The sequence below is a fragment of the Orbicella faveolata genome, unplaced genomic scaffold (genome assembly GCF_042242905.1).
Source record: "Orbicella faveolata isolate gen_17 unplaced genomic scaffold, um_ofav_v1 contig_12, whole genome shotgun sequence".
In the NCBI taxonomy this organism is placed as follows: domain Eukaryota; kingdom Metazoa; phylum Cnidaria; class Anthozoa; order Scleractinia; family Merulinidae; genus Orbicella; species Orbicella faveolata.
Genome location: NW_028301539.1, coordinates 3,493,819 through 3,511,630, shown reverse-complemented (window position 1 = coordinate 3,511,630; position 17,812 = coordinate 3,493,819). Strand labels below are relative to the sequence as shown.

Sequence of the window (17,812 nt, the reverse complement as noted above, 5' to 3'; positions counted from 1 at the left end):
GCTTGATTTACTCAGCAGCGTTACACCGGGTGTGATAGCGGTGAGATGGCGTGACGATAATTGACAAATCGCTTTTCTCAAATCGAATTCATCAAAATATATTTATTATATCTTTTGACGTCATAATGCTTTGAGACTACTTAATAAAGACTCTTGTGAAATAAGTCTACAAAATTTTGAAACTCTCATTACGGTGAAATGAAGAACCTGGATCTACTATTTTTATGCCGCGGTCGTGTGATCCTCAAGTGTGGTATCACATGACAATGACAACTAAAAAATGGCCACTTGCAGTTATTCTCAAATCGTCGGTGGCATGTGCGTCGTGTGCGGTCCGAGGGTTTCTAATCCCGCACATGTTCAATTTGTTAAAAGTGGATAATGTGGCAAAGATATTCGAGGTGTGTTCAGAAACGGCTGAGGCCTGGGTATCTGTACTTGTTTCTAACGGATATCCCTCCTCGTTTGTACAGAAGATCACAAAGGCACGAACAACCCCAAGAAGAGAGCCCAACGCGGAACTTAAATCCAACGCCGTTTTACCTTATGTCCAAGGAGTTTCGGAGTCTCTCCGCCGCTGCCTAGAACAACAAGGCATTCGCACCGTCTTCACGTCGGACACGACACTTCGGTCACACTTAGTGCGACTAAAGGACACCGTCAACCCGGCTAAACAAGATGGTGTTCTCTACAGGATTCCCTGTGAGTGCGGCAGAGTGTACATCGGGAAAACAGGGAAATCTATGCAGGAGAGGATCAAAGAACACGACAGGTATATACGACTCGCCCGTACCCAGACCTCCGCCGTTTCTGAACACACCCACGAGACTGGCCACTATCCTATCTGGAATGAGGTAAAGTTTATTGATCGAGATCCTCACTGGTACACACGTAGGGTCAAGGAAGCTATTCCCATAAGACTTCACCCTAATAACATCAACAGGGATAGTGGAATTGAAATTCCTGAAGCATGGATGCCCACGATCAAGAAACACAACAACAGGAGAATAGTACAACAGCGAACCACTGAGGGAACAGTTACTCGTCGGAACAATGGAACAATAGGAGGATCGAAATGCACCAATCACAGCCGACCTTTGTGATATAAATGATACCGTGGAATCAGTAGACCTTATCGCCTGAAGAAGACTAGCAGTAAACAGTCGAAACGTCGCGATCTACATCTCAAGTGACTACATCGTGAGACAAACGACAATACACTTTATTATGAGAGCCTACAGGCAACAAAATTTGCGTCTGAGGGTGGAGTCTTCTCGACTGAGGGACCGTTCATTTTTTATGAGGGAGGGGGGGCTGGTGGGATTTGGGAAGCACCATTTAAAAATCGCATGACCCCCCCTCAGCTTACCAATTTTTTCACATGGCCCCCCCTTATAGCGGTCATTTTTTGGGATGACCCCCCCCAAAAAAAATTGAACAAACAATATTTAGATTTCAACTTTTTTAATATTTCTCTATTATCCTCCTACTTCACGTTATTGTGCTCACTATGAAGACAATATTTACAATCTCTATACGACAGAGAGCTGTTGTTTAAAAAACAAATCAAAAGAAAGAGAAGTCAATTTCGGATCTCCTAGTTATGGCTCGCCCTGAGCGTGTGGCATTTGGCCTCTCATTGGCGTCTTCCTCATCTGAATTGATGAATGCAAGAATGACGTCACTTGAGTCATCTTCTCCCCCAGAGTCAATGGCATCACTGTCATACTCATCATTGTCACTTTCATCCATTTCACTGCTGTCAGCACTTGCCCTGTTGTCATTTTGTGTCAATGTCTTGGCATTTCTCAGTGTTGGTTGGCCAGCTCTGAGAGGACTCTTCTGCTGCAAGCATGAATGTCTTACAATTGCCTTTACTTTCTCACTCTTGCTGCTTTTGAAATGCTGCTTCAGCCCGTGGTGGTTTGAGTACTTGTTTAGTTCTGGAACATGTAGCTTTTTAAGCTTGGTTAGATCTTCGCACAACTCAGTCCAAGGATAATCCTCCTCCCTACTTAACTTTGCCTTTTCTTCTGCTCTCTTTTTCCTTTTAAATTCCAGCACTTCAAGATGCTGAAGATAATCCACCACAAACTTCGATTTGACAATAAACTTATCTGCAAATAGAGCAACGCTCTCTGGGTCAGATAAAACCAGCCTGCCACTTCCATACTCTTTCTTCTTTATATTGTTAATCCAATCGGGGAAAGAGCGCATTACTACATGAGCATCATGAAAGAGGCTCATTCCAAAATACGCCATAATGGCGAAAGCGACGAGTCGTTTAAGAAAAGGTTTACTGCTGAACGATCCAGGCAGTTTGACATCTTACATGCGAAAGAAGCAATTTTTCTAGGTGCGGATGGCTGTTCAGAAAGGGCGAGTGAGTTTTCCATGCAAGGGTACCAGTTGAAGCCCAGTGATGGAAGAAAACTGAACTTCTCCATCAAAGAGCACAGAGCAGTGGTGGAAAAGTTGAATGTCATATTGAAAGATGTAAAGGAACACGATTCCACACTCTTTCAGTCCAATGGGCTTGCTTTAAAGCAGGGCAAAGAAACTGCCCACAGTTTTAATGTAAAACAGATCAAATGTACAGAAGCTAAGTTGACGAAGGTCACGCAGGACATGGAAGCACTAGAAAATAAGAAGAGCAATTATAACAGCATATTCAAAGGCATACTCAAACAGCACATCAACAAAAGGAGAAGGAAAAAAGAAAACCGCAGAAAGTCAAATGAAAGAAAGAGGAAGTGGACTGAAAACAACGTCCAACGAGTTTATGGAATCTGTGTTGGAAACCCGCTAGGAAATGATCTTCCACAATGCCTTGTGTACCCTCCTAGAACGGCTGTCCCGGAAGAGTGTCTTAAAGTTGAGGATGTTGCCACGTCGATATTTAGAAGAGATGGGCTATACATCGCACAGCTCTTGGTAGGGAATTATTTCACCAATGCTGCAAGAAGCAGAATCACCACCAACCTTGAGCGGGAAGTCAGAGATTATGTTTACACCTTCATGTACCCTGAAGAGTACACTCTGACGGAAAGCATTGCTGCTTCTTGCAGCATTGGTGAAAGAGACTCCCATAGCAGTACAAGCGGCAACGAAGAACTCGACGACAGCGGAGATGAATATGAGTGCCAGTGAAAGTTGCATTCGAAAATAACAGTGTTAAATACTTCTTTTCAGTAGCTACACGTTTTTTTAAAGCAGAAGGAAAGTTTGTCATAAATTTATATCCTGCCTTCTATGTTTATTCTATAGCAATTTTTTTGATATTCAAACATTGTGCCATTTTAAAGTTTTACTAAAATATTTCACGTGACCCCCCCTTTTTCCCTTATTTTTTTGGGATGCCCCCCCCCTCGAAAGCCATTTTTTTTCGCATGGCCCCCCCCCCAAATCCCACCAGCCCCCCCTACCTTATAAAAAATGAATGGTCCCTGAACCAGATTTATCCCACGATCCCCCTTCTGGTTCGTCTCATGTTGTATCCATTGCTCTGGACAGGAACAGTGCTTTTTGTTGCTACGCCACCTTATCTCGAAATAGGTCCCGATGACGAGGGCATACTGTTGGGTACAAAATACCTTCATCCAGGTCAAAAAAACCTCGGAAACGAAATGTGTGATATGCGTTTACTGGAAGTTTAGTTTAACGGTAAGGGTTTCGAAAAACCATGCGACAGCAAGCTAACCCCGGGGATGTAAGCCCTTGGATAACATTGAGAAAGGCATCACAGAAAATGTCACGCAGTATTATAGGACTCCGCTTTCTTATGCAATTTAAATGATACGTGAGAATGTTTCGGTGACAGAAGGAAGCAGAGGAGCCATCCGCGTTCTTGTTTAGTGAATGGGATTCAATGCTGGTAGGTGCCTTTATACCTTATTTAACAAGCAAGAGGACAACAATACGATAAGTCATCAGATTCGTGGATTTTCATAATAACAAGCGGGGTCTACAAATAATTATTATTTTTTCAGTCATCTCTGTTATTCCCTTATATGTTACTACCTTAAAGTTTCTCTTGACTTATCTCTTGTAGTGAGGCAAGCCGACAAGTATTCCCCCCCCCCCCTGCCCCACCTTTAATTTCTAGTCCCACTTCTCCACGTGGTTAGTATTGGGATCATTTTCGTGGGAGAAACTTGTAAATAGCCGGGCCGCAATATAACTCAAGAGACTATTACGCTTTTGCACGGTCAGCTACATTGAAAGAGTGCCACGAGATTTTGATTTCGCGTATCATGAAATCACACCTTATTGGGCCTCATGGTGATTGTCTGTTACCGTATCATTCAGTAGTTTCTCGATAATCTTTTGCAATATTTTCGATCTAAAGAGAAAATTGAATTACGAATACACTGATCTGCTCTAGCCAACAATAGCCTTGCTTCGTCCAGAGAAGAATCGCTCACACCAATAGTCTTCAAATCACCTCGAATGCATTTGTCACATTTTCGAATTAAAACACATTGAACATGTGCGGGATTCGTAACACTAGGACCGCACGTGCCCCCAACGATTTGAGAATAACTGCAGGTGGCCATTTCTTAGTTGTTATTGTCATGTGATACCACACTCGAGGATCACACGACCGTGGCATAAAAATAGTAGATCCAGGTTTTTTATTTCACACCAATGAGAGTTTCAAAATTTGCAGACTTATTTCACAAGAGTCTTTATTAAGTAGTCTCAGGAAAGGTATTATATATACATATTTTTTGATGAATTCGATTCGCGAAAAGCGATTTGTCAATTATCGTCACGCCATCTCACCGCTATCACACCCGGTGTAACGCTGCTGATTAAATCAAGCCATGCATGTGGACGGTGAGTCAAAAGTTATATGTTGTTTTAAAATCTGAGAAGAAAACCCTCTACTTGGCAATACCATTTTGTTTAAACGAGAACACGAAACGCCTTGCAGCACACGAAATAGAACTTAGATGGAATAAATTTAATATCCACAAATTTCCGCTTCAGTAAACAAATACGCACGTACTCATAAACAAGTTAGAACTCCTTTTCAGCGTAAAAAAATATTACTTCCGATAAAATTGCCCACAGAAGATAACGAAATAACTATTAATCATTTAAATGGGAGAAAGGGTCGCATTCACGCTAAAATTTCAACTGTTGTTTAGGTTATCTCTTGTATTCATGAGGACAACTGTAAGTTCAAAGGTCATAAACTTCAAGCAAGTACCGTAAATATTTTCCGTCGTCTGAATTCGTAGTTTGAGTTGCCCCATAATTTTATTTCACAGAACGATAGAGGAAACCTTACTCTTTCTCTAGAATACCATCTTTACAGCGGAATCCATGTACCAGGTAGGGAGGTTTACTGTTGAAATTCGCCAAAATCGAGCTTTCTGATAATGCTGTTTAGGAGGGTAAATTTGAAAATTTTTTGAAAATTAAGGTTTGAATCTTTTCCAATTCTAATAACTGTACTTTGTAAAGGAAGGGTCATTGAATTGTGTAATATCGAAATAGTTTTGATAATTGTTTTAGTTTTCTTACACGAGTCGCAAATATGAAGCACATTTTTCAGTGGTTCGAGGGCTTCTCCAAGGGTGAAAATTAAAAAATCGCTTTGCTTGAAAAATATAAATCCAAACAAACTAAAAGTTGTATTTTCCTAAATAGTTTCCAGAGGGCTTTCTTGTGAAAAAGTTTGAGAGAATTCGATTTTTGCATTTTGCACACCTATCCGTAGTATTCACAGGAAGTCACTCTTAACGGTGAGAAGTGTTCGAAAATTTGACAATACCTCGCGAGGTTATCCTCTTTGCTGTAAATTCGTTAATGAAAAATTTCCGGAAATTCAAACCGAAATTTTTTGAGGATTAGAAAGCACAGTTTGTTTTCTCACATAATCTATTCCAGTGGTATGATATTACGGGACTATTTCGGTCAATTAAACGTGATAAATTACTACCTGCTGCTAGTTGACAATAGATAGCTTAAGCGATGATTAAGGCCACCCAGAGGACAACGCCTACTAAAAACTGAATTTATTTTTTACGTTCTGTGTTCAGTGTGCCTATTGGTCTCAGAACATGCTCAAGCTAAGCGTTCAATTCCAAATGAAAATACGACGGCAAAGAAATGTACAAAGGTTTATCACGCACGTGCACGGTCATTGTTCTACTCAATAAGCCTTTTGCTTGGAGGAGTACTAGTTGGCGTTGCCGTCGTGGTTTGCCTAAGCTCCCTGATAACAGCACGAACGAGCGACTGTTCGGTGAGACCAGGTAATGATATATACAAATGAAATATGCACCTGCTGATACTTTTAATGCAACGCAGCATTAATTTGAAAAAAACAGATCACAATAGATTAGGAAGATTTATGCCATAAAGATACAAATTGCAGCTAATTGACTTCCCACAGAGTTCAAGATGAATTGGTACAATTGTGATAGTTTTCCCCTTTTTCTCTCAGTAAATACTTTGTATAGTGGTGAAGAATTCCACTTTTGCAGAATGGGTCTGAAGCTTTTCAATTGACTTTTCAACCGATTTTTTTAAAAATATTTAATTAGTTGACGGTTGTTACGTACATAAAATACATACATATAGTACTATACACCCTTAAATGACTTTCCCCAAAGGGGCTTTTCAAAGACAACACCTAATAAAATTTAATCAATAACAATAGGCTGCTAATTAACTACAACAACAAAAGCCCTGTGTTTAATTAAAGTAAGCCTGGAAACCAAAGTAAAGGTATCACTACCCACCTTAATCTGGCAATCCTGTTAACAATATGGCGGCGGCAAAACGACTGCCGCAGTGATTATGGATCAGGAAAGTAGAAAGGTAGAGCGTGGGAGGGAAGGGAAGGAGGTATACGGAAATGAGAGAATGAAGAGGAGTATCAGTTGGGCGGGGGGTACTCCTAGAAAAATTGGGTGGGGGTGTGCGGCACGCTTCTCAAAGCCCTTACCCTATTTAAGGTCAAAGCCTGCGACTTTACCTACCCCGTTTATGACCTGACCATGACTAACAATTCCATACCTTATTTTAGATCTGACCCTTAAATCAATACCCTGTTTCAGACCTGCCTTATAATTGGTTTCCTGATTCAGACCGATGTAAAAGGCTTTATGAAAGGCTTTTACTGATGGCCTTATCTGAAATGATGAAAAAGTAGCTACTGGTAAAAAATCTACTCAATTCGAGACCAGCGTGCAAAAACCATACCCTACTGGAGACCAAAATGGCTAAAATCTATCCGTCAGTTTAACCAAAGTGGCTAAAACCATTCCCTTTGGGGCCACACATAGCTATATAGGCCATATAAATGAGTACCCCCGGAAGTATTTGATACTAGAATTATAAAAAATGTTTAATTAGTAAAAACGAAACTGGAGAGGTGGTGGGTGTAGGGTAATTGAGCAATACAGGAAATTGAGTATGACCTGAATACGAAGTTAACAAAAAATACTTTGACATGCAGTGGGATGGTGCGTACTGCTGAATGAGGAAACACGAGAAAGATGAATCATCAGTTACATTGAGTAAAATTCAAGCTTCAAGTTTTGTGCTTGCATGTAACTGATGATTCATCTTTCTCGTATTTCCTCATTCAGCGGTATTGACCCTTTTCATAAATGGCTGCCAATTATAAATTATTTTTTAAGTATTAAAATTAGCCTGACTGACCTCGTTTTTGAGTTGATAATTCAAAAGAATTGTTACTCCCAAACGAGTTTAGTGAGGCTAATTTAAATGCATACAAAATAATTTTAAATTGGCAGCCATTTATGAAAAGCGTCTATGCACCATTCCACTCAACAATCGGTCATAGATACAGAGAAATTATTGACTTCAAAGTTCCAAGATCTTTTTTTTTTATCAAGCTTTAACAACACTTGAAGCCTAAATTTTACTCAGGTTTAAAATGTCGTAACAGCTGTGACTTTATTAAAGAAAGATCTTGGAACGTTGCAGACAATACTTTCTCTGCGCGTATGACCGCTTGTTGCCCCGAATGTTCTCAACTTGTTTGTAACAAATTATCAAGCACACAGTTATGGCACGAGAACAGCCAGTAGTTATATATCGACTGCATTACTGTGGCATAAATCTTGAACGATTTTACGAATCGATACTCTATCAAGGTCCTAAAATTTAGAATTCTCTGCCAGTATCTGTAACTGGTTCAACATGATGCTTTATACTAGCTTTAAAAAAACAGATGATGACATTTTCAATGAAATAATACTGACATGGTCGTGTCCCGCACACGAAGCTAAAAATTAAAACTTTACTAACAGTTATTAAAGTCCACCCCGCTGTAAGCCTGGTGGCTAGTTGTACTCGTATATACTTCTTTTTGTAACAAACAAATAATGTGTTATAATCTGGCAAAGCCTGAGACCGTAAATACAGAATATCAACATTTCGCCTTTTCTGAACCAGTTAACCCAAGGTTGAATTCTCCCATGACGGCCCCCGCCTGGCAAATAAGTTGTTATAAACCTGCCAAATCAGTGCAGCTCCACAGTCGACCTCACATATCCACTGCTTAATGTGAAAACTACACGTTCTGTTGTTGACTAAGTCACTATCAAGCTATTTTATACGTAAGCAATTACCACTGGATACTCACTGGATTTTCCGGCAAACTCGAGATTCAAACAAAACCTTTACTGAAGCAGAATTTCGGCAAAAGTGGAATATAAATTAATATATTAATTTAACTGAAATGTTGCAGTTGCCTGATGAAGAAGCATGAAACTCTGAGTATTATTATAACTTGCCCTAGTTTAACTATTGAGCACTCTAATAGCCGAAGAAAATTTCAACCTGCTATTTGGTTATAACTGAAATTCTCTATGTTTTTAAAAATTACAGCTTTTTTCTCCGAGTACAGTCTTTTCTCTCGGTACGTGCAGCCTAAACTTAATTAGAAGTGGCTTACAGTACCTCTCAAGTGATTGACATCAGAAAGCATATCATGCCTCCCGCACATGATATGCACATTTGATGTCGTAGTTGTTTGCTGATATGATTGATAATAAAAGACTGAAAAATACGAGGATAAAAGAAATTTATCACAGGAAACATCATTTTACCGAAATCTACACTCAAGGGCCGGAACGGTCTTTACTCTTCATCTGTTCATCGGAAGAGACTTAGTCAACCTGTCTTTTTTAGACATGTAAGCTACATGAAAATGGACACCTACGCCATTTCCCAATGTTCTAGTTTGCCATCGATACTTTGGTATATATATTCTAATCAGGATTTCTGGTGGTTTCATCTCATGATTCGAATGACCGCAACTACTGAAAATTAAAATAAACCACGCATAATTTTTGGATTCATCAATTGGTGACATTCTTGCATGCTTTTGTTACTTTTTTTGTAGTTGAGCTTCGCACGAAATAATCGAAATCTGAAAGTAATTCAAGGGTATTACGGCAAGTACTCTGCCTTTTATTGATGACGCAGATTTGCAGAATCATGTTGTTAGTCAAAGAGAATACATCTATCTTTACCGATTATTTAGTAACTTCAGTGTAAGTCATTATATGTTATTAACGCTTAGTAGTTGAGTAGTCGAAATTTGAACGCAATTTATGTGGTTGTTAAGGAGCTGATTTCTTTCCGACCAAAAAAATCGCTCTTTTGAATAAGACTACGCATTTAACTTACAGCAAAAAAGACCTTAACCTTAATCGAGTTTAAATTATATGCCAAATACATGAGGAAAGAGTGAGAAACTACTAATTCGAGGGTAAAGAGATAAAAAATTGTCCCATGTATGTAAACTAGAAATATTATCTAAGCCGTAAAAACAACAGCTGCAGAAACTAAATCTACTTACCTTATAAAACTGAACGAGTTTCTTTGAGACGTAAAATCCTATTAGACCGTTATTGCAAAGGATTAGAATTTTCCAAAACACATCATAACATTGAAAATGGCCAATTCTGGTCCGTGTTTAGATGGAATCTAGCCAGAACTGAGCAATAGATTGACAGGAAAATATTCTTGGAGCGAAAACTGCTTATTCGAGTGAATCTTCAAACAGGTTTGAGTGGCAGTTTAGACACACTATGGCAGCTGGGCTAACAAGTTCTTGCTGGTTGTTCGAAGCTTGGGAAATTTTGATTGGTCCAGCAAAATGTCAGTGATTGAACAGTTAAACGTATGTTCTTGCAATTTTGCTATTGTTTGCACTAAATATATTACACTTTAACTGTGTTATTTCCGTGCTTGTTTGCGCGTATAGACTTTGTGTGAAGTAATACTTATACATGGTCATGAATGAGCCTTGTAATATTTTACGCTACTAAAAGAGCTGCACTTTCCGATATCGTGACCTGTATTCATCGTCAATTAATTTCATTTTCCAATATTTAAACGAAATTGAAATGTTCATTTATTTACTGTTCTTCAGCTTTAAGTTTTTTTTTTCCTGAAGGACTGGCAATAGTCTTTACCTATCAACAACGACAACAAGAGATGTTATCTAGATTTGAAACCCTTTTTCAAATCTGAGAAATGTAATATAAGCAACAACAAATAATCAATACCAAACTCAAAAATTATCTAGTACATATATAAGAAATAAAACATTTCATATACTCATCTTCTGTTTTTCAACAGATATTCAGATAGGTTATCCGTTTATGTGTAAGGAATTACCAGCCAGATTTATTCGATAAGTTGAGATCAGGTTTGCCTACGACGGTAATAGAATGGTTAAAAGTAATGTTGCTTAGGCTTACCATTTGGAGTTATTCACTCAGAATTGACAGAGACAGTTTTGATCGCACGAAGAGAGAAACGTGACTGAGAGAAGCATGTTTACCCCACAGCTCCTCATACCAAGCAAAAATATGGCACGAAAACATGAGACGCAAAATGTAATTAAGAAAAATTCTAATCCCCAGAGTAATATATAACTTCCCATTGTAACATGAAATAAACTTCTTAGCACAAAACCTAATGACACAAAACAGAAAAGATAATGTCCTTGTGAAGATTAATGATGACAATATTATCTGTACCTATGTCATTTTTGCATGATAAATATGGTAGCTCTTCATTCGATTACGGAAATATTCAACTTCTAGGCGACAAGTATGTCGACTCATGACACGGTCGACTGAAAAGAAACTAACTTATTACCCATTTAAGCGATATTCCAATCTATAAGAGGTTTTATTTTCAGTTCGTACCATTTCTCAAATTGAACGGCGGTTAAGGATGGCCATTAAATAATGGTAAACGAAAGTGTTTTTCCAAAATCAGCAAGTCAACCGAAAGAGAAATGTTGATGCAGTAGTATCACTTATCCATATTACAAATTCAACTTTGGATTATTATTTTTCGTTACTGGGGGACTGGAAACTGTGGGGATAGAAGAAATGGCAAGGATATTTCCGACATTTCGTTCCGAACGGAAGAAGACGAGTACCCTTGGAGGTAGTTTATAATGTAAGAAAGGATGTTTGGAAAATACAGTTCAATTTGACTTACAACTTATAAATTTCCGGAGTTTTGCCCTAATGGTATGCAACCTTTACTTCCTTATCATTGCATAATTTAGTTTCTCTTCGTGAATCTCAAAGCGACTATTAGTACACTAGTCAAGTACACTAGTCTAGTGCATTATTTATGTCGGAAGTTACCCTACCAGCACAGTTAAGTTACAAAAAAAAAAGGACAGAAAAACCATGTACTCTGTTTTTTTCAGTAATTGTCGTCAAACACGCAGAAACGTCGAGATGTCCCACAATATTATCGCAATATTAGCCATATTGTGCTTATGAAAACAAAATCTCTGTGATCCTTTAAACCATGCTGCTAATAACATTTTCCACGAGAGACAGACAACTTCATGACATCTTTCCCCTCTAGCATTGCGGAGTATACTTCATTTACTTTTAAAGACAAACCTCGCAGTTTTATTAGAATTTTTGCCATTGCAGAGTTATTACTGACACCATTAAGTTGAAAAGTTGATTGCTAGGTGGGTTAAAATATTACATGTTGCTTCAAGCCACGCAAACACTTCAAATGGTAGTTTTGATTACAGCTATTGTGCTGTACTTTGGACGCTCATTAATTCGGCTTCTTTTTCTTCTTTTTCATTAAATTTAATCCGGACCCGCATTGAGGGCGTGTTAATAAAAGAGGAATATTTCAACGTCATTTATGTGTCTCCTGAAACTAAACTCGAAAGTCCTAAAATCTAATCAATATCGTTAACATCGGTCCCGCGACGGTTAAGTAGAATCCGACACAGGATGCAGCCGCAAGCGCCTTTTGATTATTGCAATTGTTGTTGCTGTTGCTGTTATTGTTGTTGTTGTCATTATTATCGTTATTGTTATTGTTGTTATTATTATTGTTATCGTTGCTGTTGTTGTTGTTGTTGTTGTTACTTGTTCCTTTTCTATTAAGCCTCAAAAGCTTAAGATAACCGGTGACCTGGGACTTGGATATTTCCTAAAAAGAATGAGAAAAGCACGATTTGTCGTCAGTGGAACAATCAACACCAGAAATCACTTTCATTAGAATTGCAAAATTTAGGTTGACATTACCTGTTAATATATACAGTTGCTAATAGAAAAAAAAATAGATTCCTTGAACAAGATATTTCTTTAGTCTTCGTTAATTCTTCTTAAGCTATATAGAGGTAATGAATAGGGTCAGGAGCCCATGGGCTCCTTATAGGGTTTATTTTAGATAAATTTCCTGGAAGTTAGTTATGTGAAGGAAATTTTGTCTCGTCACTTCTCAGCTCAACTGTATTTTTCACTAGGCCACCCCTAAACTCTGAATTGTACTAACACTGCAGACGTTTACTCTCACCTGAAAACTAAATGCCGTCCTGTTTAACAGAACCTCGTTGTGGAGCTGAAAATGCACGACAGTTCTGAGGTACAACCAACATGAGTTTTGTATCATAGCTTTCAGGTTGTGAAGATTCCTGGCCGTATTACTGACATCCAGATCCAATCGCATTACCATAATGAAGAAAACTCCTCTGCAACATTAACAAAACTTTATAATCAGCAGATAAAGCTTTTTCACTCATGTGGTCAGCAGCCAGTCAAATGTACTGGACAAAAAAGGTGTTGACATGAGAAAAGGGTTCAACTCTCATAAGTTTTGAAGACATGACTGATTATCGGAGTTATATACACAACTTAAAGCAGTTGTCAAATCAAAGCCTGAAACAAATTCAGGCCTAAACGATGATCACTCATGTCTTCATCTCTTTCTCCGCAGTTCAAATATGTGATCTTTTCAGATATTCTCTTGCATTCTTCAACCATCTGCGAGTATATTACGAATTCACAACATGATCAATTCCCAGTTGGCTTGATAGCTCGGCTGGTAGGGCACTGCACCGGTATAGCAGAGGTCATGGGTTCGAATCCCGTTTAATTCAACAATGATCACTCATGTCTTCATATCTTTTTCACCAGTTCAAATATATGATCTTTCATATATTCACTTGCATTCTCATAAACAATGATTTGTTTGGAACACCAACATGACCGTCGTGAAGTCATGTGAAAACACTCTGTAGAGATTATTCCTGAGGCCGCTTCTTTTAAATTGCGTGAGAGCGTTACACGATAAAAGACATGTTGTCTCACCTTTCTTCTTTTTGGTCATCAGGTGGAATTTCTTTTTCCTTTGAGGCATTTATTTTCGGGCCGCCAACCGAGGGAGGTCTAGTAAACAAATATTAAGAGAAACGGATTGTTTTAGAAAAAAAACTTGTGACTTTAGGTCACAAGCGGGGGATGCTAAATGAACACAAACGCAGATGCATGTCGAAGAGCTGAAAGCTGAAGAGTTGTTTTGCATATAAACTTGATGCGTACGGGTATAAAATTCAGAAAACATAAAAACCACTCCACTTCTTTCATTTCCCTACATTATCATTGACTTTTCTTAATGAAATTCTTCAGTCCTAAACATAGAATTCACCATGATGATCAGGGTTTTTGTTCCAGGCGGGAGGCGTTTCGTCCAGTTGTGTACCATGTCATGGCAGGTACTTAGATGCCATATATTTGAATTTCTCTCTTTTCCTGATATCGCAAACGCTCTGTATCGTACATATATGTGACCTAGCCAAAGTGTGAGGTGTTCTAAGTGATAAGCCGGTTTTAATCTCATGGTTTCTCATAATTAAACCAGAGCATAACAGATAACTATTGAGATTACTACCGTACATCTTTTTTTTTTTGATAACCAAGAAACATAACCTTTCAATCCCAGTGTCAAATGATGAAATTGAAAATGATTTTGTTGCCTTACTTTTCCCCTTCCAACTAAGTGTACTGGTTATTAGTAGAGAGAAGGAAAAATTTTACATCATATATGTGATCCGGCCAGAGAATCTCTGTTTGTAAAGTGCGAGGTGTTCTTAGTGTTAAGCCGGTTTAAGCAGCCAAAGTTCAATTCTGAACAAGTCTAAGTGGAATGCTGGGTTGCATCATTTTGCAATACATCGCGTAATTATTGTCCGTATTTTCTGTAGTGCTGTGTTCCTCCTTACCTAAAGAAAACTCCCTCAGATGTCTTGTTAATCAGCGAAGAATTTTTAAATAAGTTGACTCGCACAAAAAAGTCGAACATTTTCCAGAACTGCAATATGAAGACGAATTTTTATGGTCAGTAATTCTCTGAAGGAAAGAGATTAAAACAAAAGTAACAAAATACGTGATACAGTCCCAAGGTAGTTGCGCTGCATTCCTCAGTTGTGGAAAGTGTTAACGAATGATAACCCTTTGTTTTAGAAACGAAAAGTCTTGATTGAAGTTAATGAACCAACCAACTGACGTTAGAGAAATAACTGATTCTTATGCTTTTTTGGGACTAATAAATCCCGGTATTTTATTGTACAAATCAGAACATTAAGCAAACACTCGCAGTCATCAATCCAAGAATGCCAGTGATAAAATGGCACGACTGTAAGCCGCTGAAAATTCGGAGCACATGTCATTTACTTACCCCTGTTGTCATATGAGCAGCGAGAGCTTGACATGCTTCACAATCTTTCGTGTCTTTCATATAAAACTCTTTTGTAAAGTTGTGGTTCAAAATAACACCAGACGCGTCGAAATGGACTGACACTGATTCTCCTGCACAGAGCCCTGCCACAAGACATTTAGTTGGGATGACCTCGATGAAATAGTTTTAATCTTTGTAATTATGAATAATACATATAACGATTTGGCGATGGCACTTTAGATCGCCGGTTGACCTTGTACCCTACAATTCACATACTAACCGATAGGGGGAAAAGGAAGAGGACAACGACGACGACGATGAAAGTGATGATAATGATGATGATGATGATGATGATGATGATGATGATGATGATGATGAAATTTTATTTGAGTGTCAAGACCTCATAGCTTGGAACACCAATCCCATACTAATATAGGGAGTCGACTGGGGACACCAATAGATACTATTCTTGAAAAAGCATTCAAAAAAGATAGACCTTTGGTGAGTGCAAGGCGCTATGAGAAATGGGGATTGAAGAATCGTCATTAACGTTCGAATAGACGTAGTCATTGGTGTTGCTTAGGAAAAGAAACGCCTAGGTATGTATGTATGTATATATATATATATATATATATATATATATATATATATATATATATATATATATATATAACAAGTAACACGTTTCTTTATGAACACAAGAGACCAATGAAGCACCTGATCAATGATGGGCAATTTAACATCATCTTACCTGTGCACAGTCCAATGACAACAGGAAGCATCAGCCGTTTGAATAATGACTCCATCAGAATACCCAAAGGTCACTGTGAAAACAAGGATATCTGACCTTAACAACTAAAGCGTTTGATCGAACTAAATTTGGATTTAAAAACCGAAAACATTTTGCTCTTTTAATAGGTGAAATGCAAATCAAAACGTACAGTACGCGGCCAGTTTGGTCATTTTTCGGTCTCATATGCATCTTCAAACAGGGGCGAATTTCCATGAGAAATTGTAAATATAGGAAACACCGTACAGCAGGTTCTCTGATTTAAGGGTTAATGTGACTAATGCAAAAATTAAAACCACCGGGTTTTAATTTACTTTGTCAACTCAGGTTGATACATAGCTACATGTAAGTGGCCTCGTTTTCCCTTACGGAAACAGCGAGAATGTGCTCACTTGATCATAGAAAATGCAAAATAAAGAACATTTCTTCTTGTCATACCCTCCTTCAATCTCCAATCTAACTAATGACCAAGAACAAATTAAAATGAATCCGAATACACTTTATATAATCGGATAATTTTAAATCGGGCACCTTTTAATTTTGAACTAGTTTTTTGGAAATGGTAGAACTTCCGAATGTCTACCCTTAAAAGTCTCTGACCTATACATGTGTAGTTATTCTATATAATCACCATTCCCAGTCTTACCTTCCCAGGACGAAAACGAGCAGGCAGGCAAGTTTTAAAAGATTAAAAACAGGAAAATAAGCCCTTTCAGTTACATGTAACTAATTTTGCTGTGTTAAATTATTCTCCAGACGTCTATTTCGCATTAATTTGCAAGCAGTCATCTGCATGCAGTCATGTAATTGAAAATGGAACATTTGTTTTTTCTTCACACGAAAGTGTGAAGAAATCGATGTTTTGATCAATCAAAAATGACATTTTTTACCTTTGCCTGACAGTTTGTGACGGCCACAAGGTTATTACAGTCCTTTCATCGCCGTGAAGTCGCGAGGTTGGCACTTCCGTAGCGTCTGAAGCCTGACCCTTTAAATTGTTTACAATTTAAACACTGGACACAAATATTGACTGACCCGGATTAATTTTGTAGCAAATACCAGAAGAAATAAATTTCGGTAGGAAAAAGAGAATTACCTTTGTGCCCTGAGTAATTTCTGAAATTCGCAAAGAACACAAAAAAAGTTTAACATGAGTCGCCCAAATTACGGTTTCAGTTTCCAAGTTCATTTTGACTCATAACTGAAAGGAAATATGTTGAAGTCAAATACCTTGATGCCTCAGCTAATTTAGGGTAGAATTTTCTACTTTCAATACTGACGTACAATTTGATTGCAATTTTTCCTTTACCATACTGAGAAGGGCAATCAGGTGAACTGAATAAATGTGATTTAAATCAACAGTGATATCGCAATGCTCTAGCCAGACAGGGATGTATTACCTTTCAACCCAAGAGTTCGTCCTCTCCGTTTGAATATAAGTAGAAACAAACGCTGAAGAGCAGACTCTTAGTTTTCACAATATCCCTCGATAGCTTCAAACTGAGAACACGCGTAACAACAACTTGCTGTGGCAAGGACAAGGAAATGGAGAGCTATGCAAACCCGACTGGACATATACCGCTGTGTAAATTACGCACAGTTTATACTTGTGCGAGGCTTGCACAACGCAGGCTTGTGAAAATATTTACACAAGACTACACGTGATCTGCCAATTGAGGGTAGACTGTCAGTTAAGTTCCTAGGCCAAATATAGAGCAACTGAAGTTCAGCGGTTCTCAAAACATAGTGTCAGTGTGCGATTTACATCTAAGTGATGACGTCAACTGTTAGATCAGCCGAGGTCTTTCACAAATACCTATGTTGACAGGGCAATTAATGTATGTAACCCGAGATTATGGAATAATCTGCCACTTGCCTTGCATTGCGTAAGTCGAACTCTATCCAGAACTTCAAAAGGAGCCTTAAAATATACCTCTTTAATTAGTTTTGAACAGCCACTCATTGTTTTGTAGACATTGTTATATTTTCGAACTGTACTTTGTTTTTCAACCT

The 17,812-nt window shown here is 38.2% G+C and overlaps 3 protein-coding genes across 5 annotated transcripts in view; 1 reads left to right on the top strand and 2 right to left on the bottom strand.

The window, feature by feature from the left end:
• LOC110063659 (cadherin EGF LAG seven-pass G-type receptor 2-like) overlaps nt 1–10,761 on the bottom strand; it is a 32,623-nt gene extending 21,862 nt beyond the window's left edge. Inside the window, exon 1 of the mRNA XM_020770659.2 lies at nt 9,851–10,761. The gene's annotated coding sequence lies outside the window, so the exon portion shown is untranslated. The remainder of the gene's footprint in view (nt 1–9,850) is intronic.
• Nucleotides 225–2,704, top strand: LOC149116144 (uncharacterized). The gene has a single exon (XM_089282090.1). It carries the CDS (start codon nt 225–227, stop codon nt 1,101–1,103), a length of 879 nt encoding a protein of 292 aa, XP_089138216.1. The 3' UTR covers nt 1,104–2,704.
• A 1,150-nt stretch (nt 10,762–11,911) lies between the features above and the next one.
• Nucleotides 11,912–17,449, bottom strand: LOC110063660 (uncharacterized). 3 transcript variants are annotated; one of them, XM_089282091.1, is made up of 9 exons: nt 17,200–17,449; nt 16,896–16,915; nt 16,690–16,787; nt 15,761–15,833; nt 15,010–15,152; nt 14,555–14,643; nt 13,644–13,721; nt 12,850–13,024; nt 11,912–12,483 (listed from the first exon to the last, which is right to left on the bottom strand). In XM_089282091.1, exons 4-9 carry the CDS (start codon nt 15,813–15,815, stop codon nt 12,220–12,222), a joined length of 804 nt encoding a protein of 267 aa, XP_089138217.1. In that variant the 5' UTR covers nt 15,816–15,833; nt 16,690–16,787; nt 16,896–16,915; nt 17,200–17,449; the 3' UTR covers nt 11,912–12,219. The 3 variants fall into 3 exon arrangements, with proteins under 3 accessions (XP_089138217.1, XP_020626320.1, XP_020626319.1); XM_020770661.2 differs by lacking the exon at nt 16,896–16,915; XM_020770660.2 differs by lacking the exons at nt 16,690–16,787; nt 16,896–16,915.
• Between the last annotated feature and the right edge of the window lie 363 nt (nt 17,450–17,812).